The sequence below is a fragment of the Macrotis lagotis genome, chromosome 1 (assembly GCF_037893015.1).
Source record: "Macrotis lagotis isolate mMagLag1 chromosome 1, bilby.v1.9.chrom.fasta, whole genome shotgun sequence".
Classification (NCBI taxonomy): Eukaryota; Metazoa; Chordata; class Mammalia; order Peramelemorphia; family Peramelidae; genus Macrotis; species Macrotis lagotis.
Window position 1 is genome coordinate 886362873 of NC_133658.1, and position 27032 is coordinate 886389904.

The 27032-nt window shown below is 39.0% G+C and overlaps 2 protein-coding genes across 2 annotated transcripts in view; one reads left to right on the forward strand and one right to left on the reverse strand.

The window, feature by feature from the left end:
• Nucleotides 1-5042, forward strand: part of LOC141509206 (tumor necrosis factor receptor superfamily member 9-like) — a 26822-nt gene extending 21780 nt beyond the window's left edge. The window contains exon 9 of the mRNA XM_074218559.1: nucleotides 3553-5042. Coding sequence (XP_074074660.1) covers nucleotides 3553-3556 — 4 coding nt within the window. The 3' untranslated portion in view covers nucleotides 3557-5042. The remainder of the gene's footprint in view (nucleotides 1-3552) is intronic.
• The window catches only part of LOC141509205 (coiled-coil domain-containing protein 50-like), a 59123-nt gene continuing 35921 nt past the window's right edge, over nucleotides 3831-27032 (reverse strand). The window contains exons 7-11 of the mRNA XM_074218558.1: nucleotides 22347-22409; nucleotides 16098-16229; nucleotides 9205-9305; nucleotides 8086-8183; nucleotides 3831-6539 (exon numbers count right to left, since the gene is read on the reverse strand). Coding sequence (XP_074074659.1) covers nucleotides 6400-6539; nucleotides 8086-8183; nucleotides 9205-9305; nucleotides 16098-16229; nucleotides 22347-22409 — 534 coding nt within the window. The 3' untranslated portion in view covers nucleotides 3831-6399. The remainder of the gene's footprint in view (nucleotides 6540-8085; nucleotides 8184-9204; nucleotides 9306-16097; nucleotides 16230-22346; nucleotides 22410-27032) is intronic.

Sequence of the window (27032 nt, forward strand, 5' to 3'; positions counted from 1 at the left end):
TAATTATTAAGTGTCTGAGGTCGAATTTGAACTCAGGTACTCCTGACTCCAGGGCCAGTGCTCTACCCACTGGGCCACCTAGCTGCCCACTCAGACTCTTCTTGATAAGGCTGGGGCCTCCTAGCTCCTGACCCTGGGGGTTGCTCAGGTGAAATGGCCCCAACATATCTTTCTAGCTTGTACCTTTAATAAATCTACCCCTCAGGGGTTGCTAGGTGCCGCAGTAGATAGAGCACTGGCCCTGGAGTCAGGAGTACCTGTGTTCAAATCTGGCTTCAGACACTTAATAATCGCCTAGCTGTGTGGCCTTGGGCAAGCCACTTAACCCCATTTGCCTTGAAAAAAAACCTAAAATAAATAAACAAACAAACAAACAAATAAATAAATAAATGAATGAATGAATAAATGAATAAATAAATGAATGAATGAATGAATAAATAAATAAATAAATAAATAAAACTTCCCTTCTGGGAAAAACATTCCAGAAAAACAATAACTCACATACCCATGGCACTTGGCAAATTGCTTAATAAAATGAAGATAAAGATATTTCTGTTCCCTATTTGAGGGCGATATAGTAACCAGCTTCAGAATGCAGAGAGGACTTCGATTCAAAGCTGACCTTTGATTCTACCTGTTTGACCTTAGGCAACTTACATGTCTCTGGGCCTCCTCCTTCCTAAAATGAAGAGGTAGGACTTGAGATGGCTTCTGAGGTCCCTTTTAACTCTAAGTGAATGATTTTACAAATCTGAGGTCATAGTTGAATAAACCTTGAAATTCAAGTGAATTGGAGTTACCTAGGTTTAAACACTACTTAGTACCTGTGTGACCCTGGGCAAGTGCTTTCATTCTCTGAGCCTGTTTCTTCAACCAGCAAATGCTGGTTGAAGAGTTAAATCAAACCATCTCCAGAAGTCCCTTCTAGCTCTATCATTCTATACAATTAAAAAATAAACCCATATCAAACACTTATTAATGAATACTGATTTGGGGATAGGAAACCAAAGATTAAATAGTGTGGACTCAGGGAGTTTACATTCTTATTAGGCAGTAGGAATGGAGAATGAATATGAAATATATGAATGGGGAAGTAACATCATTATATGAGGATGGAAAAAATACCAGCAATTCTTGTTGAGTCATTTTTGTTTGTCTTTTGCAAGGCAATGAGGATAAGTGACTTGCCCAAGGTCATTGAACATTTCTTCTATCACCACTATGTATTTGTATAAGTTGTTCTAATAATAATAATAATAATAATAATAATAATATCCCCCATTTTGACCTATTAGAATCTTTGAGACTCAGCTCAGGGAGTTTTCCCCTCACCTTCCCCCACCAGAGAATGAAGCATTGCCATCTCCAGAACAGAGAACCCAAAAGGAATTAGCCAATGGGAGGAAGAGGCAAACACGGTAGAGGGATATTCCAGGTTAAGAAAACCCCAGATGCTGGGGGAACTTCCAAGATGAAAGGAGGGTTGAGTAATGCCTCCAAATCACAGCCAGAAGGAAAAGAAAGCATTCCCAACATGGATACTCCAATGCTGTAATCTCTTGACTCAAAGTACTGTTTGTTGTTCCTTCTGGAGGAAGTCACAGACCCCAAGTTTTTGTGGTCTTTGATTTTGACTCCTCAGCTCTTTTAGGAACAATACTCCTGCCTATTCTGCTTCTCCTCTCCAGTCTCTTCCAAAGGATTCCCAAGTTTTTGTTTCTGGATCATGGCAGGACTGAGGCCTGCCTGATTCTTGTTGCTGGGGTTGCATTTCCTCCAAAATGAAGGGAAGGGATGGTTTCTTACCCAACAAAACTACTCTTGCCCTTGACTCTAAACCCCTTTTTTGTCTTGTTTTTTATTTTTTGTTTTTTGTTTTTGCAAGGCAATAGAGTAAAGTGACTTGCCCAAAGTCACACAGCTAGGTAATTAGAAAGTGTCTGAGGATGGATTTGAACTCAGGTCCTCCTGACTCCAGGGCCTGCACTCTATCCACTGTGCCACCTAGCTGCCCCTAAACCCCTCTTTTGTCCCCAAGCACTCCTTTCTTCCCAACATCTCTCTCTTCCCTCTCAGATGACATCAGTTTCTTGGGGCTCAGTTTCTTCCTCTATAAAATGAAGAGATCAGACCACCTGATCTCTAAGGTTCCTTCCAGCTTGAAGGTTCCCCTGACACACACCCCACCCCTTCCTGACTGATTGCCATCCAACCGATTGCTATGTCTTATAATGTGTTTATCTTCATCAGAGGCTGTCAAACAAAATCTGAATGAGAATCATAGATCTTAGAGGTCATTGTTCAAACATCTCATTCTATAGATAGGAAAACTGAGGTTTAGAGAAATTAAGTGACATACTCAAGGTCACGTAGGCAGCAAGTAGATGGTAGCTGTCCTTTATAATCGAAGAGAACAGTTGGCAAGAGGTAGGGGTAGAAAGTCAAAACAGGACTGACTGCTTGTCAGATATGTTTTAGCGATAATAACTATTCGAGTGTTTCTTAGGCAAGATGATTACTGAGATCCCTTCCAAATCCAAAATTCTTGAGCTCAGATTTTCCTGACTCAAGACTACTTCTCTATGTGCACTGCCCTCTCAATACTTTGTGAATTTCTCCTAAGATATCAGTGTATAGGGAAGGGGAGGGAGGTGAAGAAAACTTTCCATTTTATAGATAATTTAAAAGATTTTTAGGATTTGTGACTTTGTGACTGACATTTCATGATTCATTCTAATATTTTAATGACAGTAATGGATTGCTAAAGGCCAGATGAGTCACAGAACAAGGTGCTATGACAAATCCTAGAACTAGAAAGTACCTTGGAAATCATCTAGTCCAACGTCCTCCTTTTGGATTGAGGAAGCAGGAACAGAAAGGTCCAGTACAAGATCATTCATCAGATGAGGATCAGAGACATAGCTTGAACGTGACTCCTATTCCAGGATTTTTGTTTTTCCAACTTCAGGCACTCCCCTTTTACCACTTTAAAATGTTTTCTTAAGAACACAACATTTCTGGACCACTTCAATGACACAACAAATAGATGTTTTTTCTTCATATTAAAAAAAAAAGTTACTCAATCAACCCATTCCTGTGATAGCAAAAATAACATGTAAGCTAAATCAAGGAACAGAAACTTCTTCTGGTACAAAAATATACCAACCTCACCCAGATCTATTTTTTTAGATTAGTTTATATTTCAGTAAGAAGGTCAAATGGACTTAAGATCTTTATCTGAGGCTTCTCAATGAAAACTTGAAGGATTAGCAGCGCTTTGGAGTAATGCTAAGGAAATAGATCCCTCCTCTCTAAAGAGCAGAGGGTATGATAGATACAGAATGTAGTATCACTAGTCCGACAAGATCCCCATGGCTTTGTTTAAATGCTTTTCCTTACTATATGAAAGGGGTAAAGGTAGAGTAAAGGGGAAATTAGTTATTGTTGCTCAGTCAATTTTCAGTAGTATCTGACACTTCATGACCCCATTGGGGTTTTCTTGGTAGAGATACTAGAGTGATTTGTCATTTCCTTCTTATACTCATTTTACAGATAAGGAACGGAGGAAAATGAGACTTACCCAGAGTCACAGATAGAGTGTGAGACTGGATTTGAATTTACGAAGATGAATGTTCCTGACTCCAGGTTTAGCACCCTATCCAACCAGCTGCATCAAAGGGAAAATCGCTGTGGTATAAATGTAAAGGGCAACAATGAAATTTTAAAACTCACAGGGTAAAAGATTGTCTGTTTTAAAACCATCAAAGAATTTCAAAAGCAAACACCATCTCTTTCCAACACATTTATTTTTAAGAAGGAAGAACCACAGGACTACTAGGAAACATTAAAACATTACCAGCACCTTTTCTAAAGGTAATGCAGGACTACAAACCATCTAGATGAAGGACAGACACATGCTACTTGACAGAAGGGGTTTACATGTTCAAAATAAAATCTTTTCACATTGTGTATGTTTCCTATATGAAAGACAATCAATCAACCAGGTCTATCTTGACAGCAAATTACTCCATGCAAATATTTTGTTAAACTTTGGGGGTCTTCTCTTTACCTCATCAAATACAGTCCAAATCCCTGATAGACCTCCCTAAACTCTTTCATTTTTTAGAGAATATCTTGAGATTTAAAAAAAAAATCCTGCAGATTACTGGGCTATATCTCCTTTTAATGATTTTCTCTTAAAAGAGATATGCCACATGATGTTTGTTATTCATCCAAAGAAAATCAAATTTCCATAAAGACAAAGGTTCTGGTTAGGTTTCTGGACTCAGGTTTCTCTTCCTAATGCCCTAGGAGGTATTCTCCTCCTCCCCCACAATTTTCCTTCAAGATTCAACTTTCTTCACAGAAACTTCTGATTGTCCTAATCCTTTGCCTTTTTCCTTGATTTTTCATGTATCTACTTATCTGTAAAGAAGATATAATCATCCCTACCCCATAGCAATTTTAATATACTATGGGTCAGAATAAGAAATTAAATGGGAATTTTTTGGGAGTTTTGTAGAAGCCACAAACTACACACAAAGGCCAGCAGATGACACAGAACCCATGACCAAATTTTACAAGAAGGTTTTGTAAACACTTCATTAGAAAAAAGAAAAAAATCAGATTTCTTTTCTGGTACAAAGAGAGGACCAAAAATTTTTACATGAATTTTCCAGCTCATGGGGATGCTGTATTCCTAAATCCACCTCATGTGGAAGGGATAACTATATTCTTCCCATTTAAAGGAAGCTTCTTCAGGTCAGAGATTATTTTTTGCTGATATTTTGCCTTTGTATCTCTTAATATGTATCTCTTTGCATTCTCTTAACATAGGCTCGTTGAATTGACCTGGCTAGTTCCATCTTAGTTAGTCTATTCTTTGTTCAAAATGCAAACCTATTTTAAATTTGCTTTTTCATAGACAGGCATTATCTCAAAGATGAGATATTTGGGGCTCGAGATCCTAGTTCCCTTTGTAGATGAAATTTCTTCAACTGAATTGTTATTGTTGATACTTTCTGGTAATAGGATAGCTGAAGTACGGAGTCACTGGGAAATGGGTTTAATAAAGTTTGTGCAGTTTCCAATGCCTGCTCTCTGGAAATATGTTTCTTGTTTCCTCCCTTTATTCATTTTCATTTTCATTTCCTAGAAATGCATTTTCCAAAAAATATGACTAGAATGGGCTTGGCAAAAGTGAAGGGAAACCAGCTGTGACCTCCCTTAAAATATACTGAGGAAATATTTGTGCAAAATGAAAGGAATATAGACATGTAAATAGTGGAAGAATTAATTTCAAATGGATTTGTCTTTCTAAGAAATACATAGGTCTAACTCAGGCTCAGATAACTAGAGAAAAGTTCAATATAGAATACAATAATGGATATCAAGTGGTGGTAGAATGTGTAATGGTAAATCACCATTTTTTTTTCTAAGAGCAGAGCCCATTTATTCTTTAAAACTTTGTAACCCTTTCACACAGTTGTCAACCACTAATTGTGTGTTGGTTTGCAGGATAGTCAATAGAAAAATCCACTGGGCAGAATACAAGAGCACCCATCCCTTGCAGGAATTCCTTAGAGACTTTTCATGTTTTCATTTCCTTCTTCCTATAGACTATACTAATATGCTCTGAAACAGACATGGTGCCCAGAGCCTCCTAATAACTTTGGAATTCAGTGCTAGAAGGGAGAGAGAAAAGTTTTGTGAAGTATTTCAGTAGAAGAAACTAGGAAGAGGATGGTTTACTAAGGGGTACCATAGTTCTTTTAGTTAAGACCTTTCCATGGCACCAGGAGGGTTTCAATCTCATCTGATCCAGGAAATCCTCCCCCTATCATCCCTATTCCCATAAATCCATGACTGAGAACTACTTGATCTTTGCTATTTTTAAAGTAAACATGTCACAGGTTTTTAAAAAAAGTCATCTTTAAGAAGAATAACAGATAGCATTTACACAAAGCATTTTAAGGATCTTCTTTGATCCTCACAACAATCCCAAAAGGTAAGTGCTATAATGATTCCCATTTAACAGTGGAGGAAACTGAGGCAGGAGAAGTAAGGTGACTTCACACAGCTAGTAAATGTCTGAGGCTGGATCTGAACTCAGGTTTTCCTGACTCTAGGTCTAGTGAGTCTTCTGCTGCCTCTTTATTCATCAAAAACATTTTACATATATTCACACGCATACACACATACACAATAACTTAGGAATCAAGGTGTCCCAATGTGACCATGAGGCATGAAGTCATTAAAGGACATGGCATAGTAGTTTTTGTGATCCAGGGTATGATCCGACATGAATTTAACTAAGTTTCCCTTTTGGAGGGGGGATGAAGGAGGGAAGGAGAAGGGGTAGAGGGAGAGGGCAGAGTAAGGGGAAGAACAAGCTTTATCTCACTGTTGCTTGCAGGCTTCTTTCTTGTCTTTGGTTTTCTGGCGTCCTGATTGGCGTTTGGTTGGTGAAATAAAGGCTGCTTCGGGGCTTTCTTCATTGTACTCGAAGAGACCCTCCACTGGGACTGTATGAGCAAGAGCTAAGAGTAGAAAAGGAAAATAATAAATGTAAAAGAATTAGTCAATGACCAAGACTATGTTCCTATGCATCTCTCATGTAAAGGGTGACTGACAAAATGTGGAATATTTTTTAAATTGCCTTTTGTTTATAGTGGATAAAAAGTCAGCCTTGGAGTTAGAAAGTCAATAAGCATTTATTAAGTGCCTAAAATGTTTAGTATGCTAAGCACCATAGATGCAAAGAAAGGAAAAAACCACCAAAAAATGAAACTCAAGGAGCTCACAGTCTAATGGGGGGAGATAATAACAGTAATAATGATGATGATGATGATGATTGTAATATTAGCCAACATGTATATGCTGGTGCAGTGGATAGAATCTGGAAGACTCATTTCTCTTGGGTTCAAATCCAGTCTCAGACATTTAATAGCTCTGTGACTCTGGGCAAATCACTTTAGCCTGTTTGCCTCAGTTCCCCATCTATAAAATAAACTGCAGAAGGAAATGTCAAACCACTCCAGTATTCTTGCCAAGAATACTCCAAGGGGCAACTAGGTGACACAGTGAATAGAGCACTGACTCTGGAATTAAGAGGACCTGAGTTCAAATCTTGGCTCAGACACTTAATAATTACCTAGCTGTGAGACCTTGGACAAGTCACTTAACCCCACTGCCTTGCCAAAAAAAAAAGGAAAAGAATACTCTGAATGGGTCCTGAAGAGTTAGACACAATTGAAATGACTAAACAACAACATGAAGGAATGTGATAATAACTAACGCATTAAAAATTAGAAGTCCAGATGTACAGAGTAGAAAAAAATTCAGTTCAACAACCACTTTAATTAAGTGATCGTTAAAGTCATGTTTATCCTTGGAGAAAACATTTTACAAAGATAAGATGAAAAATAATCCTTGTCCTTAAAGAGTTTACATACTACTGCAGAGACATAGACTGTAAATAGTTAAAAGTATATGCTTAGTTAAGGAGGGGGAAAAGTACTGACAACTAAGGAACTGGAAGCCGTCTTCCAAGATAGGAAGTAGTATGTGAGTTGACTCATGAAGAAACCTAGAGATTTTTAGAAGCAGGGGTGAGAAGAGCAAGTATTCCAGGCATGGGGGACCTCCTGGGAAAAGCCTGGAGGGGGTAGTAATTTCCTCTACTGTGTGTTTTTAATCATCACACATACTGATTATCCTTCAGGAGAGCTATACTATTGGTCTTTCTTACATGGTGTCTCTAATGGGCCAGTTTGGCTGAAACAAAGAGTATGCAAAGGGAAATTATGACTCAAAAGACTGGAAAGTTATCCTGGGGTTAGGTTGTGACAGGCTTGAAATGGCTCCTAGTTAGGGCTTTACAAGATGAAGAAGGTCACCAAATGGTACAGGATGCCCAATCACTGAAGGTTTCTTGGCACAAATGCAATGGAAGGGACCTAAGCACTGAGGTGGTTGGACCAGATCCTCTGGATTGCACTGGTAGGATATTAGGACAGAGTTAAGGGTATGTGCTAAATTCTGGGTCATGGATTATTTAACTGAGAATAGCAGAAAAAAATATACCTTGGGAAGTGATAGCAGGTGCATCAATAGGTGGGTCTGTTCCACTTGACTTAAATGTTGGGTCCAGTTCTTCAGCAATATTCCGAGAAAACAGCTGCCTGCAAAAATGTTGCATAGAAGAGTGGGCATTATGAATCTAAAGGGTTTTTTCTTCTTTTAGCTTATTTATTTGTTAGAGGGAGGGAAGAAGGCAGGAAGGGAGGAAGGAAGGGAGGGAGGGAGGGAGGGAGGAAGGAAGGAAGGAAGGAAGGAAGGAAGGAAGGAAGGAAGGAAGGAAGGAGGGAAGGAAGGAATGAGTGAAAAGGAAAAGAAGAAGTGAGAAGAAGGAGGAAGGGAGGATAAGAGGAAGAAAAGAAGGAAAGGAGGAAGGAAGGGAGAGGGAGAAAAGGAAGATGGGAGAACAGAAGAAAGAAGTAATGTGGGAAGGAAAGAGAGAAGAAAGAAGAGAGGGAGGCAGAAAGAGGGAAAAAGAAAAAAGAAAATAAAGAAAGGAGGGAGAGAGAGGAAAGGAAGAAGGAAAGAAGAGAGGGAGGAAAGAAGGAAAGAAGCAAGGAAGGGATGAAGGAAGGAAGGCAGAAAGAAAAGGGGGAAGGATAGAAGAGAGGCAGGAAGGAAGGAAAAAGGAAGGTAAGAAGGGAGGGAGGGAGAGAGGGAGAAAGGGGGGAGGGAGAGAGAAAGGAAAGAAGGAAAGGAAGAAGGGAAGGAAGAAGGAAAGAAGGAAAGAAAGGGAGGAAAGAAAGGAGAGAGGACAGAAAAAAAGAAGTACTGTGGGAAGGAAAAAGGTGGAAAGAAGGAAAGGAGGGAGGGAGGAAAAGAGAGGAGAGATAATATATATGTGTATATATATATATATATATATATATATAGAGAGAGAGAGAGAGAGAGAGAGAGAAAGGAAAGGAGGAAGAAAGAAAAGGCTTTTTTGCTGGTTTTGAAATGGATTATTATTACAAAGGAAGATGGTAACTTGGAGCAGATTTTTCCCTATTCAAAATACCTTCTACCACAGGAGCACAAAATATATTTCAACCCCCAGCCCTGACTCCCCAGTATAGGTAAGGAGTCTTTGAATGAGTCAGAAGGAAGAAATAGGAGACTGGTTTGAATAAGGTCACCTACTTTGTATTGTGTCCCTCAGATCCTTGGGCTGAGAAGTCAGAACAGTCCAGAGGCCGCTCCCTAGCAAGGGGTGAGACCTCAAAGTCCGGTGGTGCTTGAGTCTGTCAGAAAAAAGAGAAAAATGCTTTGAAATGAAATCATGCCATGGTGGAGATGGCCTTTGCTGTCAAGAGGGAGCTCTTGACTTTGGTATGAATCCTAATTCAGGCAGTTTTAAGTTGTGAGGTTCCCAGTTCATTATCTAATCTCCTCCAGCCTTGGCATCCAGACTCTCCAACTTTGGGTCCAGAGTTTCACTGTTTGGGGCCACCGCCTTCCTCTGAGTTTCCATTACCCCACATAAGATCCTCTGTCTCCCAGGTCCAGACATTTTCACATATTATCTCCCTTGCTTGGACAGCTCTCCCTCCTCATCTCCGCCCCTGACTTCCCTGACTTCCTTCAAGTCCCAGCTAAAATCCCTGTCTTTTCTGATCACCTTAATGGCAGTGTCTTTCCTCTGCTAATCATCACCAAATTACATTCATCTATCTATCTATCTATCTATCTATCTATCTATCTATCTATCTATCTCTATTCATCTTTCCATCCATCCGTTCAACCATCCATCCTTTTATCCATCTATCCATCCATCCATCCATCCATCTATCTATCTACATTTATTTTTTTCTTTTATGTACATAGCTCTTGGCATGTAGTATTCCCTACTAGAGACTTGAGATCAGGGACTATTTATTGCCGTTTTTTGGTAACCCCAGAGTTTTAGCACAATGACTAGCACCTAATAGGCACTGAATACATTTTTGTTGACTTTTTGTTCATTTATATATTAACCATAAATAGTTGTTATAAGGGTCTTCTTCTCCCATGAGGTGGGGGTGTAAGGGAGAGAAAAATCAATTTTTGTTAAATGAAAAAAAAATTTGATTAAAAAATATAACATGTACCCTCACACAAAGAATTCAGTGGAAAAAATCCCCCCACTCCTACTGTCCAGGGGATTGCAGATGCTTATGATAAAAAGCATAGGAAAAATGTGTAAAGCAATGTTATTGCAAATGAGCTTCCAGGAACTGGAAAAATCATTCAGCTGAGAGTGGTCAGAGAAGAAACATGAGCCTGTTGAGATGAGATGGGGATGACTAAATAAGGAAGGTTCATGGGTCTTAAGTGCTTGGAACTCTAAAGTTCAAGTGAATATTTCCTTTCAATGAATAGAAAAATTTCTCTCTCTCTTGTCACGAGTTTAAAAACATCAAGACTTGCATGATTTAACCATCTTTGGTTTAATTCATTCATGAAATAATAAAATGGAAAAGGCAACCTTCTGCTCCTCTCTTTCCTCCCACAAATCCTAGAAGCTTCCAAATTTTAATATGATCCAGCCCAGAGCTGGAAAGAATGTCAGAAGTCATCTAATCCAAGTATTTATCCCATTTTACAGATGAGAAAGCTGAGGTCAGGAGAAGGGAACTAATTGGCAAAACTCCACATAAATAACAAGTGATAGGGCCAGCATTTGAACTCATTTAGTAATCTCAAATTTAGGGTTATCATTCTTATCCTAATCCTTTTCATTCTTAAACTGTTGGTTTCTAGTTTTTTTTTTCTTCCTCTACCTTTAAGGAAGTGGTTTACTTCTTTCTGTATCTGATTTAGCCACAGGACTGAGAAAGCGATGCCTAAGATAATTTTTTCCCTAGAAATATCTAGAGATATTTTCATTTTCAAGCAGTAAAACTGTTTTTCAGATAAGGGTACAGTTTGCTACTATCCAGTATTGGGCAACTATATATAATGGTTAATGAGTAAAGCTATAAAAGAAAAATAGGAACATAGGATGAGTCATCCTCCCCCAAAGAATGCCAGTCAACAATCGAAGTCCATTAAAAGCCCCTTTCGTGTTGTTTTATAAAATTAAATAATTTTCTTTATTATAGAATAACAAAATCAATGGCCAACAGGCAGAAATCCACCCCCCCCCAAAGTATGTCTGACTAACGGTCATCCAATCTTTGTTTATAATACTTGCAAAATGGAAGGACTCACAATCCCATTCTATTTTGGGACAGCCCTTAAGCATCAGGAACCCTGACAGTAAGCCTTTATTTACCCTTTTGAGACTGTTACTCATTGCTTCTGATAATGCCTTCTGAGATCAAGGAAAGCAAAATGAATCCCCCCACCCTCATAAGTGATTCTATAATCTCCATTGGCTCCGTATTGTTCAGCATGGGAGACACTGGCCCAAGATCACCCAGCATGGCATGCCCTCGTCAGAGAAGGTGTTGTGGTCTATGAGTAAAGCAGAATTGAAACTGCTCAAAAGAAAAAAAGAGATGCACAAATTCAGAGAATCCAACCCAAATGATCACATGGACTATGTGTGCATTCCAAGCTCGTATTGGTCTGATTAGTCACAGTCGGACCCATAGTGATCTTGTTTTAGTTCTCTTCAAAAAGGAAGAACAACAACCAATCGACCTACTAACCAACCAATCATTATTTTTTTAAAAAAATTTTTAAATATTCTATTTATTCGTTTTTCCAACTATATGTAATAGTTTTTTTTATCAATCATAGTTTTTTTTGCGAGATTTTGAGTTTTACAATTTTTTCCTTCCCTCCCTTCCCTCCCCCTCCCCTGACCAAAAGCAATTGGATATGTTCTATATTTGTAATCATGATAAACAAAGATTGAAATTGAATATTGAACTATTATTTTTAGGATGACATATAAAATTCCTCTATTTAGCTTTTAAAGTTCTGCAGGAACTGGCCCCTTCAGACACTTCTTACACTTTACTTTTCTCTACCTTCTCTGTGAACCAATGACAGTGGCCACTATGATGCCACCTGCATGGGACACCCGGTCTCCTTATTCTGATCATTTTCATTGAGCATCACCCCCATTCCTAGAATTCTCTCCCTCCTTGTCTTCTCTCTTTTTCCTGGTTTTCCTGACTTCCTTCAAGTCTCAACTAAAGCGCCACCTCCTACCTCAAGTCTTTCCTATTCTTCCTTAATCTTAGTGCCTTTTTTTCTGAGACCACCCCCAACATAAATTGTAAATATCTTATCTGTACATGGTTGTTTCTATGTGGTCTCCCCCCATAGATTCTTGTTGGTTTTTTATACCCCCAGGGCTTAGCATAATGCCTAACACACATATATAAACTTTGGCTATTATTATCTATAGTAATTCTAAATGTAGCCCAAAATCTCATTCAATTGTTCGGTTTGCCACCTCACTTTCCTGAATCAGAATCAACTGAAATGTGTGAAGAAAATATTTAGGGGGTGGCTAGGTAGCGCAGTGGATAGAGCACCGGCCCTGGAGTCAGGAGGACCTGAGTTCAAATCCATCCTCAGACACTCAATAATGACGTAGCTGTGTGACCTTGAGCAAGCCACTTAACCCCACTGCCTTGCAAAAAACCTAAAAAAATTTATTTAGATATCCCTTAAAATGATTAGTGTAAGTTAGAAACCTCCCTCACTCCTCAGTGGAGCTGTGGTTGCATTTGAAATTCAGACACCTTTTCTGGTGGAAGGTCTCACCCTCTAATGGAAACTTTTGTCGGTCTGAAGCTCACCTTTACCACTGGCCCTGGTGAGTTACTGGGGTGGGTGTCTACCCCAGTGCTGAAAGGAAGTAAACATTTCCACTTGTGGGTGGAAAGGTACAGATATCACAGCTAAGGTGGGTGGGCATGTTGAGGGGGCTTAAGAATCATCAACTACATTAACTAGGAATAAAAATCAGATTGAAACTAATCATTTTAATAGTCTCTAAAAATAGCATGACTTTGGAACTAATTTTTTTTAATGTTCCTATTAGTATCATCTTTAGCATGATTAGGTAGAAAAGTAAAAATGATGGAGAATTCTTTAGAAAGAAGGGAGAATTCATAAGATAATATAATAATTCAGATTATATATAATTATATAATAATAATAATTCAAAGTTAGAAGGGACCTTAGAGGTCATTGAATCTAACTTCTCCATTATATATAAGCTGAACCTGAACTGGAGAAGTGAATGGTTTGGCCATAGTCATCAGGTATTAAGTGAAGAAGCCAAGATTGGAACCCTCATGGCCTCTGACTCCAGAATCAACAATCTTTTCAACTAGTTTTGGCCCTCTTCTCCCAATTAAGGATTTTTCTGCTGCCCACTAGTGACCAATGGATGTGCCCACTTTCCTTCATTCAAAGAGATTGAAAGATATTTTTTATGCTTCAGAGATTTCTTGGATAAAGACGTAAGGTGGGACTGCACAGTAAAGAGAGAACAAGATTTGTAGACAGGAAGACTTGACGTGGCCGTCTCATTTAATCCCTTCATTGTCCAGGAGACACACACTATGAGCTGATGGTGAAGGGAATTTTCATGCAAAGGAAATTACAGATACTTCTTCTCAGCTTTACTAGTGACCACCTGAGTGACCTTGAGCAGTTTTGGGGGGGCCTCAATTTCCTTCTCTGTAAAATGAGGAGGTTGGTCTCTAAAGTCACTTGGCTATCATCTATCAGTGGATAGAACACAGATTTGAAGTCAGGAGGACTGAGTTCAAATCCAGCCTCAGACACGTACTTAAGTAGCTGTGTGACCTTAGGCAAGTCACTTACCCCATTTGCCTCATTTTCCTCAATTGTAAAATAAACTGGAGAAGGAGATGGCAAACCACTCCAGTACTCTGCCAAGAAAGCCCTAAATAGGGTAATGAAGAAATCAGAAACAAATGAACAACAAAAAACTGTTTGCAAAGAGCTTGATATACATTCTCTTACTTGAGCCTCATTGCCAGGATGCTCAGAAGTATATTCATTGGGTGGTGCAGTGGATAGAACACTGGCTTTGGAGTCAGGAAGATTCCAGAAAGACAGGAGATCCAACCTGACCTCAGACACTTGATACTAGCTGTGTGACCTTGGGTAAGTCACCTAACCCTGACTGCCTCCCATTCAGGGCCATCTCTAGTTGTCCTGATCCATATCTGTCTACTGGACCCAGGTGGTTCTGGAAGAGAAAGTGGGGCTGGTGACTTAGCATAGCCTCTCTTCCCTCAAATTCAATTCACATGCTTGTCATGGCATCATGGCATCACCTCCCTGATGTCATGGTCTTCAAGAATGAAGGACAAACATACTACAAATGAGGTAAAGGCTCAGACAGAAAATGTATCAGGCTGGGGTTGAGATCAAGTGCTTCTGGGTCTGGTCTAGTCCTGTCCAACATCTCAGTCTTCCTCTTAGTCATCTGAAGAGTCTGGACTAGATGAGACAGAAGTGTTGCTTTTTATTTTGTGGTCTCACTGCCCCCAACTGTTCAAAGAGAGGGTTGACCCAGGTTTTTTGATTAATTTTATTTTTGAACAAGTATTTCTATGCTAAGTGCTTTACAAATATCATCTGATTTGATCCTCATAACAACCTTGGAAGGTAGGTGCTCTTTTACAATTGAAGAAACTGAGGCAGGCAAGGGTTAAGTGAGTTGATTCTAGAACCAGTGTTCTAGTTACCATGATTCTTTTTAAAAAAAAAAAATTATTTATGGCACTGGGGTTAAGTGACTTGCCCAAGGTCACACAGACAGGCAATTATTAAGTGTCTGAGGTCGGATTTGAACTTAGGTCCTCCTGACTCTAGGGCTGGTGCATCCACTGTGCCACCCAGCTGCCCCTATACCCTGATTCTTAATATTAATTTTATGTATTCTGAATTTCAGTCAAACTGGCCTATCTGGAGTTCCCTGTATGTAACAGTTATTTTCTGTCTTTAAATTTTTGCACAGTTAAAATCCCTGAGTCTAAAATGTACCTCATTCCTCATCTGATACTCACAGAATCCTTTGCTCCCTTCACAACTCAAGTGCCACTTCCCAAGGAAACCTATCCTAATCTCCCCAAATAGAGAATGCCTAATGCAAAGAATTAATTTTATATCTACTTTGAACATATCTCATACTGAATTTTCTGTGGATGTGTGGTTTTCTATAAATAGGATGCCCTTGAAGAGTCAAAAGGCAGGTTCCTTTTTCATTTTAGGGGGATTTTTTTTTGTTTTTAGGTTTTTTGCAAGGCAGTGGGGTTAAGTGGCTTGCCCAAGGCCACACAGCTAGGTCATTATTAAGTGTCTGAGACTGGATTTGAACCCAGGTACTCCTGACTCCAGGGCTGGTGCTCTATCCACTGTGCCACCTAGCCACCCCGGCAGGTTCCTTTTTACACTAACATGGTGCCATATTGAGACAAAGTACAAAAGAGAACAACTTGGTAGAGTGGAAAAGATCTTTCATTAGGCTTTTAAAACCCTTTACAACCTAGTCCCTTGCTATCTTTCCAGTCTTTTACCTCATACCCTCTATGTACTCTTCCATCTGGTGACACTGGTCTTCTTTATTGTCCGTATACGGGGCCCTCTATCTCCTACCTGAGAACATTCTCACTGGCCGCCTCTCTCCCATAGCTGAAACCCTCCTCCTCTCTGGTTCCCTTCGAGTCCCAGTCAGAATTCTACTCTCTATCTCTCCCATTTCTCTTTAAACTTAGTTCCTTCAATCAAGTCCCTTTAAGTGAGGAATTTTGTTTTCGTTGTCTCCCCAAGACCTAATGTGATAGGCACTTAATAAATGATAAATTGACAATTCAAGAATAAACTAAACTAAACAATGCCTTCCCTCTGAGATTAGCTTCAATTTAATCTGGATAAATGTACATAGTTTGCACTCTCCCATTGGATTTGGAGATTCTGGTTATCAGGGACTGTCTTTTGCCTTCCTTGTATTCTCAGTGCTAATTAACTTGACTACCTATTGATTCTGATTTTCTTGGGCATACAGCAGGGGTTTGGGATAGGAATGAAGATTGTGAAAGAATACCATTACCCACCTTCTTGCTCCGACCCTGCCTTTGTTCAAGGTAGCTGATGCTTCCACGTCTGTTCTCCCTTCTTAGTTCCCATTCTCGGACCTCTCTCTGATGGTACTTCAACTCTTCATCTTGCATGTACCTGGCAATCTCCTGAAAAAGGAAAAAAGTTAAGAACCAATGTTAAGGATGATAGATTAAAAAAAAATTTCTTGTTGCTGAGGTGTTTCAGGTGTTCCTGACTCTCTGTGATCCCATTTGGGGTTTTCTTGCAAAGATATTGGAGTTGTTTGCTATTTCCTTCTCCAGTTCATTATACAGATGAGGACACTGAGGCAGACAACGCTTAGTGACTTGCCCAGAGTCACATAGCTAATGAGCATTTAAGGCTGTATTGAAACTCAAGTCTGACACTGTACCCTAAAAAATGGATCTCAGACATCATCTATTCCCATCTTTTCACTTGATAAACAAGGAAACTGAAGTGAATGGATACTCTAGATACTATCAAAGAGCAAATGAAGTGATTTCCTGAGCCGTGAACCCAGGTCCTCTCATTCTGAGTCTGGCATTCTTTCCACCAAATCACACTATCTGTATAGCTCTTCACAAACTTGGAGAATACCCTCGGAGTTATTGATTATCTGACTTAGAAATACACATTAAGAGGAAGCTAGAGGGGCGGCTAGGTGGCGGAGTGGATAAAGCACCAGCCCTGGAGTCAGGAGTACCTGGGTTCAAATCTGACCTCAGACACTTAATAATTACCTAGCTGTGTGGCCTTGGGCAAGCCAATTAACCCCATTTGCCTTGCAAAAACCTAAAAAAAAAAAAGAGGCAGCTAGTTGGATAAAGCACTGACTCTGAAGTCAGGAGGACCTGAGTTCAAATACAACCTCAGACACTTAATAATTCCCTAGCTGTGTGACCTTGGGCAAGTTACTTAACCCCATTGCCTTACAAAAACCAAAAATAAATAAATAAATAAGACTTCATGAAGTTCACATAGGACAAAATTTATATGCCTTATTGTGTTAGACCACTTCAGTGTTTTCTTTGAGTTGCCCTCTCTACCTGTATTTAGTGCAAACATATGATGTCCTTGCTTTAGGAAACAATGTAGAAACTCGCTCCACTGATGCAGATCAGCAATTTGTCTATAATTTACAATCTCAGGGATTTGCCTGGGCTACTGAGAGGTAAAATCATAATCAAGATTGTGTCTGGCCCTGCTCAGATTATTAATGAAATCTCTTTTCTTTTCCCTTCACTTCCATCCCCTTCCCTTTCTTCCCCTTCCCTCCCCTTCCTCTCCCTTCCCTTCCCTTCACTTTCTTTTTTTTTCTTTCCTTTTTTTCCCTTTCTTTGTATTAAATCTCCAGGTACATTTTGCTTTGACACCATTCTTATTCTTAGATGGATCTGTGATCTTCTGGAGGTGGTCATTTCCTTTTGATAAGATTCCTCTCTATCCATCCTGCCCCAATCTTTTCCTTGACCTCCAAGAAATCTGCCACAGAGATCCACATTCAACATGGTGGAGGCTTTCACTTGGAGGTGTGGTGAAATTGCATTTCAGCAAAAACTTATTAAGCTCCTTTTATGCACTAGTTTATTACATTGGTTGCATAAAAACAAAAAGGACAATAGTTCTTTGCCTTCAGAAAGTTTACACCTCCCAATGCTTTTACACTGGTCTTCCTCCAAACCTGGAAGGCGCTCCCTCTTCACCTGTCCCTTATAGAATCCCCTTTCTTTCTTCAAGATTCAACTGAAGCATCATCCATATTCTACATGGAGCCTACATGATCCCGCAATCACTGGGGATATCTCCTTGTACAACTCAGAAATAGCCTTAACTTAAAATAATAATAGCACCTATCTCCCAGGGCTGTTGTGAAGCACAACTGAGATATTTGGAAAGTGTCAGGCACTATGTAAATACTGTTTAGCAGTGCTATTGTTCTTATTGCCCTGACCGTGACTCTTACTAAGTTGAAGATGGCTCATTCATCTCACATGAACTCACATGGGCAAATTGGGGTGGTCCCCCAGGGTGGCTGTCTTGCAACTACTATTCTAATTCTGTGAATCTTAAGAGTAATACTTGTGGGGGCAGCTAGGTGTTGAAGATAGAGCATCTGCCCTGGAGTCAGGAGGACCTGAGTTCAAATCTGGCCTCAGACACTTAATAATAACCTAGCTGTGTGGCCTTGGGCAAGCCACGTAACCCCATTGCCTTGCAAAAAACCTTAAAAAAAAAAAGAGTAATCCTTGTGGATAAAATTGCCACCAATACTATGGAGTCCCCATCAATGTACTTTTCAGAATAAATCAGTAAGTAATACTCAATCGTAACTAAAACTTTTACTGAAAATGTGAAGCAAACAAAATTTTTACATGGTATTCTACCCTTACACTTAAATTATACTCTCCCATCACTGCACACAGAGTCCATTCAAAGAGTGGACACTCACCTAAAGTTCCAGGTTAATAAAACATAAATAAATAAACCATCAAACTGAGGTGGCTAGGATGACATATAACTCTTGGAGGCTTCCGTATACTTTATCTCAGGACTTTCCAAAAAGTTCTCTGATGATGATATGTTCTGTATTGATGGGCTACTTCTACCATTAAGCCTAACCGATCCATCCCATGTTTGACTAACACATCAATGGGAGTGATTTGTCAGCCAGCCTGGTGGATCTGATCATTCTCTGCTTCCAAGCAGATTCAGGCTTAGTTGATGCCTTCAGTTGAAGTAATGACTTTTATCCTGGCATTAGCAAGACTATCTACAATTCTGCTGTTTTGCAAGATTCTTTTCATTTCTTAGCACAGTACCTAGTACAACAATAGGAAACAATACCTTCCCTTCTTCTTCCTTCCTTCTTTTCTTCCTCTCAGTATCAATAGGTAACAATGAAGAGAATTACCTTATATATTATTTTTTTTAATTTTTTTTAATTTTAGGCAGTGGAGTTAAGTGACTAACCCAAGGCCACACAGCTAGGCCAGATTTGAACTCAGGTCCTCCTGACTCCAGAGGCCAGTGCTCTATCCACTGTGTCACCTAGCTACCCCCTTATGTGTATTCTTTTTTAGCTACAAATCAGAGTATACTCTGTCTCCTCCTTCTTTCTTGTTTCTTCTTCCTCTTTGTTCTTGTTATTATTGGCGTTCTTTTTTAAAAAGATTTTTTTATTTATTTAAGGCAATGAGGTCAAGTGACTTGCCCAAGGTCACACATCCGGGCAATTATTAAGTATCTGAGGCTGGATTTGAACTCAGGTACTCCTGACTCCAGGCCAGTATTCTCTCCACTGTGCCACATAGCCACCCCTGTTGCTCTTTTCTTCTGCTTCTTCCTCCTCCTCTACCTCCTGCCCTCCTCCCTCCTCTTCCTCCTCCTCCTCAGCAAATTGCAATATAGATGTCTATTCCTTCTTCTCAGAAGCAGAGTGGCAGGAGAACACATTTCAGTCTCATCCCAGCAACAGGTAGCAATGAAGAGACACAATCTTTCTCTAACTCAGTTCTGAAATCCATCCTCTTCTAACCTTCCTGATTCAGCAGCTAGGTTTTCTCTATCAATAACCCCATCTTAGGCTTATGAATAATAATCAAAGTTTATCTTCAATCTAGAATAATTTAGTCATAATCATAAAACCATTCTGGGAGCCGTGCTTCCCAAGTTATTAATCTAAAGATCTCCAGTTTTTCCATATGTAAATTAATGAAGTAGACAGTGTTTTCCATTTTCTCCAATATTCTACACCTTGTTATAGACATATGAACACAGGCTATATTAGAATGGAGTCAGATTTAATTCAGTATCTGCTTCTTTTAGAAGGCAGACAGACTTCAAAAAGGGGACTTTCGATCGTTATATTTTTAAAAGCTATGTGTTCATTTTGAATATACTTTTCATTGTCATCCTTCGTAATCAAAGAGGCCCAAAAAGACATCATGCTGCAAGGTGCCATGTATGATATGTCCAACTGTGGCTGATTACAAAATACAAACTCAGAGGAGTGTCTCACAGATCAGGCACAATTATTCCTATAAAGATTTGGGAAGGAAATGTCTAAATCTGCATGATCCCTTATATTTTGTTTATTCTGTATAGATATACATGTTGTCTCTTCAAAAGAAGGTGAGCTTGGGGGTGGCTAGATGGTGCAGTGGATAGGGCACCAGCCCTGGAGTCAGGAGGACCTGAGTTCAAATGTGAACTCAGACACTTAATAATTACCTAGCTGTGTGGCCTAGGGCAAGCCACTTAACCCCATTTGTGAGTTCAAATCCGACCTCAGACACTTAATAATTATCTAGCTGTGTGGCCTTGGGCAAGCCACTTAACCCCATTTGCTTGCAAAAACCTAAAAAAAACAAACAAAAAAATAAGTTTTTTGTAAGGTAATATGGTAGAGAGAAGAGTTTTACATAGAAGGAGCCACTTAAACAGTGCCTTGAATGAATCTAGAAATTCCAAGATGCAAATGTTAGAAGGGAGAGTTTTAAGGACTAGGGGAATTTTTAGGGACTATGTATGAGGAAATAGCTTTCACAGCCATACTACATCATAGCTGAGCCCCCCATTGCCTTCTACCTGGATTATTATAATTGACTCCTAATGGATCACCCTACAAAAGATATCTCTCTCTTATCCAATTTATTTTCCACATAGCTGCCAATGCAATTTTCCTAAAGCATGGGTCTGACCATATCAGCCTTTTCTCAATAAGCTCCAGTGGCCATCTATGACCCAAAGGTTCAAATAAAATGTTCTTTAAAAAAAAACATTAAAGCCCTTTCATAGCTCATCCCCAATCTACCCCTCAAATAAAAATTTCTCTCTTGTTTTTTAACTTTTAAAACCCTTTCATAATTCAGTCCCAACTTATCTTTCAAACTTTATTTTACCACATTCCCCTACTTGCCCTCTGTGTCTAGTCAATCAAGTTGGCACTTCTGCGCTGGCTGTCCCTTAGCCCAGTATGCAGTCCCTCCTTACCTGAGCAATCTAGAATTCCCTCTTTTCATTGAGGAATTGGCTTAAGTTGGCTTAAGCACAACTTTTTTGATTAAACACCTTCCGGATCTACCTTGCTGAGGATCAGGACCACACTCTGTTGTGCCCTGACCACCCAAATCATCTCTTGTAGATATTCATATATGTGCATATTGTCTCCATCAACTGAATGCAAGCTCTCTGAGGGAAGGAACTGTTTCATTTTTCTTTTTGTACCCTTAGCACCTGGCACAATATGTGGAACATATAAGTGTATACAACTGATTTCTAATTCATTATGTGGGGAGAAACTGTGGAACATATAAGTGTTTACAACTGATTTCTAATTCATTATGCGGGGAGAAACTTATATTATCAGGCTAGAAAGACAGAATAATTCAAGACTGACTTTATTTTTTTATTTTATTTATTTATTTATTAGGTTTTTGCAAGGCAAATGGGATTAAGTGGTTTGTCCAAGGCCACACAGCTAGGTAATTATTAAGTGTCTGAGACCGGATTTGAACCCAGGTCCTCCTGACTCCAAGGCTGGTGCTCTATCCACTGCGCCATCTAGCTGCCCCCCAGTGAAGGTTTTTAAGCAGAAGAATGACCTGATCAGTCTGGTGCTTTAGAAATACCCCTTTGTAATGATTGTCAGAAAAGAAGAATGTGCTCTTTAATTTGGGGGAAAATGCCGACAATATTAAAAACTGCATTTGGTCCAAGTTTTGCTACTCTAGAAATTGTTTTTATTTATGTTGTTGTAGTCACTGGGTATATTCTTTTATTCTGCTTTTCTTCATACAAGCTTTCCATGTTTCTCTGAATCTTTCATATTCACAGTGTCTTACAGCCTAATAATATTCCATTACTTCCATTTGAGAAAATGCTCTGTGGTTCCCATTTAGTGATTTGCAACGATAGCCCAAGATATTCACGCTAAACATTCTTTAATAGTGACTTATGCAGTAAATAATTCTAAATAATATTATGAATTGTATATTAAATCACTCTAGGGGTTCTCAACATATTTTTGTTGTTGCTATTATTGAAAAATGCTCCTGGTACAAAAAGTTTGAAATCACTGACCTAGACCAATGTTATTGAAATATGTTCTTAGCAAGACATCATCCTCATGATTTTATTAGCTGTCTTCAAGAAGAAAGGATAAACAACATCTTCTCAAAACAGATTCTGTCTATAGAACCAGGTTGGTTTTAAAAATGAAAATTGGCAGCTTCTGCTCTCACCTCATCCTGGGCCACTTGTGCAGTCCGATAGTCATCATTGCGCTCCCGATTCCTTTTTGTTCTCTGCCAAGAAGTGAGAAGTTATTGTTAGTAAAGCTTCCTTTTGCCCATTAGTTACATTTTGTCTACTGAACACCACGCGTCCTTCACTCCAACCTTACCCCAAGGTCTCCTTGAGTTATGGAGGTGGGTCTTGGTATTCTCGAACAGAAGGCGGGCTACCCTGAGTTGGAATGACTCAGAGTAAATGCCCAGCAACATAGTATGTCTGCCAAACTGGTACCAGTCTGGTTAGACTCGAAAAATTGAAATAGAAGGAGTTTAACCATAAGGTAGTGAGTGAATTTTGCAGGCAGTTAGGTGGTACAGTGGGTAGAATGCTGGGCTTAGAATCAGAAAGACTCATCTTCATGGGTACAAATCCAATCTCAGTAGTAGCTGTGTGATTCTGGGCATGTCATTTAACCCTGTTTGCCTCAGTTTCCTCAACTGTAAAATGAGCTGGAGAAAAAATGGTCAACTACTCCAGTATCTTTGCCAAGAAAACCCCAAATGTGTTTAAAAAGTCAGAAATGACTGAAATGAGTGAACAACAACAGTGGCAGCAGTGGCAACAACAACAAAATGAATGAATTTAGAAGCCATAGCAAATGTGATATTTAGAGTGAGGTCAGCCACTGCCCTGATCACTTTAGCCTCAGTGGTCAACTGAAAAACCATAGGGTTGGATTAGACCAACTCTTTTTTTTTAATAAAAGAAAAATTTTATTTATTTTGAATTTTACAGTTTCCCCCCCTAATCTTCCTTCCCCCTCCCAGAAGGCAGTCTGTTAGTCTCTACATTGTTTCCATGGTACACATTGATCTAAGTTGAATCATATCTTTAAGGAAGAAAAATGAAGCTATAAGAGGTAGCAAAATTACATAATAAGATAATGGTGTTTTTTTTTAAATTAGAGGTAAGACCTACTCTTTTAAAAAAACCCAAATTGTATGCAGGATATACCTTAAGTTTAGTTTGGGTTTTCAACATTTTCTCCATCACTTTAAGTCTCTATTATCAACAGAATAAGTCATGTCCTGATTTGTAGACATTGACAGTATGTGAGTTATAAATGCTCATACTAAAAATTTAGTTGAGCTTCCTCCAACACTTCTCTAATTAGATGGCCACTGAGGTGCCTTCTAACTCTACGTGAGTGGTTCTTAACCTGAGGCCTATGAATTTGTTGTTTTATTTTTTGGCTTTTTTTTTTTTGCAAGGCAATGGGATTAAGTGACTTGCAAGACCACACAATTATTAAGTATTGAGGTCAAATTTGAACTCGGTCCTCCTGACTCCAGGGCTAGTACTCTATCCACTGCACCACTTTGCTGCCCCTTGAATTTGTTTTCTTTTAAATTATGATAACTTGGGGCGGCTAGGTGGCGCAGTGGATAAAGCAGCGGCCCTGGAGTCAGGAGTACCTAGGTTCAAATCCAGTCTCAGACACTCAATAATTACCTAGCTGTGTGGCCTTGGGCAAGCCACTTAACCCCATTTGCCTTGCAAAAACCTAAAATAAATAACTCAACAAATAAATAAATAAATCGATTATGATAACTGTCTTTCAACATCATTGATTTCCTTTGTAATTATGCCTATATAAATATTTTGATAACTATTTTTCATAATATGCAAAAGATTTTTATAATCATACTTCAATATTATTGGGATTCTTTGCAGTTGTGGATATAAATAAAATACTTTGGAAACTAGATTTCAATATGTTTCCTTTCTAATTCAATGCATATGTAAAACATTTTTAATAATTCTTTTTAAATTTTAAACAAATATAAAATAAGAAAAGAAAAAAGCCACATATTCAACAAATCATAAAACAAAAAAGGTGAAGAATTTCTACTCTGGATCTGTAATCTCTAAACTTATGATCCTTTGATACCTAAAACAAGGATGAACTGTGTTCCATATAGACAGCAGGTAACAGAGCTTTTAAGGCACTAAAATAAATTCAAATATACACAGGATCTGTGGCTTCATCAGCAAGGAAAATTTCAAGGACAGAAAAATTCTGTCCGCCTCCTCAGACATGTTACAATCTATTTATGATTTCTTAGATGAGAAAGAGAGAAACCTGTGGCCTGAAGCCCAAAGACCATAAGCCAGAGCAAAAAGAGGAACTCAAAAGTCTCAGATTTCAGTTAGAGAACAAGAAGGCCCTGGGAAGCTAGGTGAGCCAGAACCAACCACAATGAAAAATTGAGCTTTGTTACTAAGTATATGCAAACAGGGAGCTAGAAACAATACACCCAAGTGAACTGAAATTTGCTCTTTCTGAGAACAAAAGTAATTTAAGAACATTTTAAAGCCCATTGACTGAGAGCCTATTAACGTAAGAACCTCAGGGTCTAAGTGGATAGATAGATATCAAGTTTTGGGGCAGCTAGGTAGTACAGTCAATAGAGCATCCACCCTGGAGTCAGGAGGATCTGAGTTCAAATTAGGCCTCTGAAACTTAATAATTGCCTAGCTGTGTGACCACCTTGGGGCAAATCACTCAAACCCATTGCCTTAAATAAATACATTTTTTTTAAAAGAGAGAGATAGCCAGTTTTGATGAACTTGTAATTTTAAAAAACGACATCTTTATTTTTACTATATTTTATTTTTTTTCAACCTCCTTTGTCATCCCATATATTTTATTTTACACACTTAAAAACATGATTCTGAGAAGGAGTCTATGGATCTCACCAGACTGTTCAAAAAGGTCCAGACACCCTGATTTAGAGATTTCTGTGACTCTTAACATCTCTTGGGAGATTCCCATTTCCTTCAAATAAGCATTCTACCTTGATTTATAAGCCTAAAGCCTTTTTCCCCCACTCAATATCAGAATCAAAGGTGGGACTTGAACCCAGCTGGATCTTGACTCCAAGCCCATTTCTGCCCTGTGGGATTTGAACCCAGGTGGGTCTTGACTCGCAGCCCAGTTCTGCCCTATAGCTCTGCTTACAATCCCTGTGATCTGGAGTATCGGACCTTCTAGGTTGAAATTCCTTCTGTAACCACCCTAGCCAACTCCTTCATCTTCATCCATGTTACACTGTTTAGCCTTTCAGACTTTTGAACCACTGTCTCTGTGTGACCTAAGCCCAATCATTTCATTACTCTGGGTCATAATTTTTCCTCAACTTTAAAATGAGAGGATTGATTGAGTCACAGCATGGTGAGGGTCAATGTTAACAACCAGCTTCCCAAAAATAAACAAAAATGTGTGCAGGATACAACTTTTAAGTTTAATATACAGCATTAGCATTTTCTCTATCACCATCAAGTCTTTATAATCAATAGAACAATAAATCAAACTCCAATTCATGGTGTTAGTTGATTTCTAGGGTATAAAACTGGAGAAAACAGTTCAAAACTGATTGGAAATAATCTCCTCCAGTCTCTCAATGGTCACACAATGGAAAGGTTGAAGTGTGAATAATATGAGATATTTCTTTGCCCATTTACTTTTTGTTTTTGTAAAAATAGGATTCAACACATTAGTCAGTTGCAGTATTAAAATAAGGTATCTTCCATGTTAATCTACAAGATTCTTGAGAGAGATGAATTTGTTCAACCGTCCTTGGTTTAAAACGAGAGAATGTACCAACTGCAGGTGATTTAAGATCATTATAAAGTCTGCTCTTGAGAATAGGGCTTCTTACACAGATCCCCAAGATGTACATGGAAGATTTCAAGGGCTTTTTTTTAGTTTTTTGCAAGGCAAATGGGGTTCAGTGGCTTGCCCAAGGCCACACAGCTAGGTCATTATTAAGTGTCGGAGACCGGATTTGAACCCAGATACTCCTGACTCTAGGGCCGGTGCTCTATCCACTGCGCCACCTAGCCTCCCCTCAAGGGCTTTTGAAGATGAACAAAAACAAAGGTGGGTGCTTGCTACAATCTTCACTTCTGGAGTAATAGCAGTAAACAGTCATAATAACAACGGATATTTATCCCCTTAACAGTACAAATGGAATTCAATTCAAGCAGTATTAACTGCCCACTGTGTATCAAGAAATGTGATAGGTAGGCACTGGGGAGGCAAAGAGAATGCAGAACAGTCCTTCAGCCATAGATATTTGGATATACTAGGTTACAATATTAAACAATATAAATAATGAAAATACGAATGCAGAAATATTAAATATAAAAAATGAAGGTAGTTAAAGCAAAAATGGTGATAGTCAAAGTGAGGGTGATTAATTGACTCCAAGGAAATGTATGATCATTCTCACAGTGGGAAAAAGACCATATTCCCACTCTCTTGGCAAGAGAGAGTGGTGGGGTTTGTCTCTAACCACCATGCTTCATGTTTATCTGTCTTCCCTAAAATCGTCCCCTATTCTACCCCCCACAACTTCACTGGGCATTTCCCAACCAACCCAATCCCAAGCTGATGGTTGGCTCTTTGGGTCAGTTACAGCATAACCACTACCACCTTGGAGCCCACAGCAATAGTGGGTACCAGTGAGAAACTCCCGAGCATGGTCTTTCTCTGAACCATTTCCTTTTGGGTTTGGGTGGGCTAGAATGAGTCATTTAGAAAGGGAAGGTTTGGGTTGATTATGAACTATATCACAAGCTTCACTTTATTCTTTCCGTCCACATCCACCTTTCTTCCAAACTTCCCTATT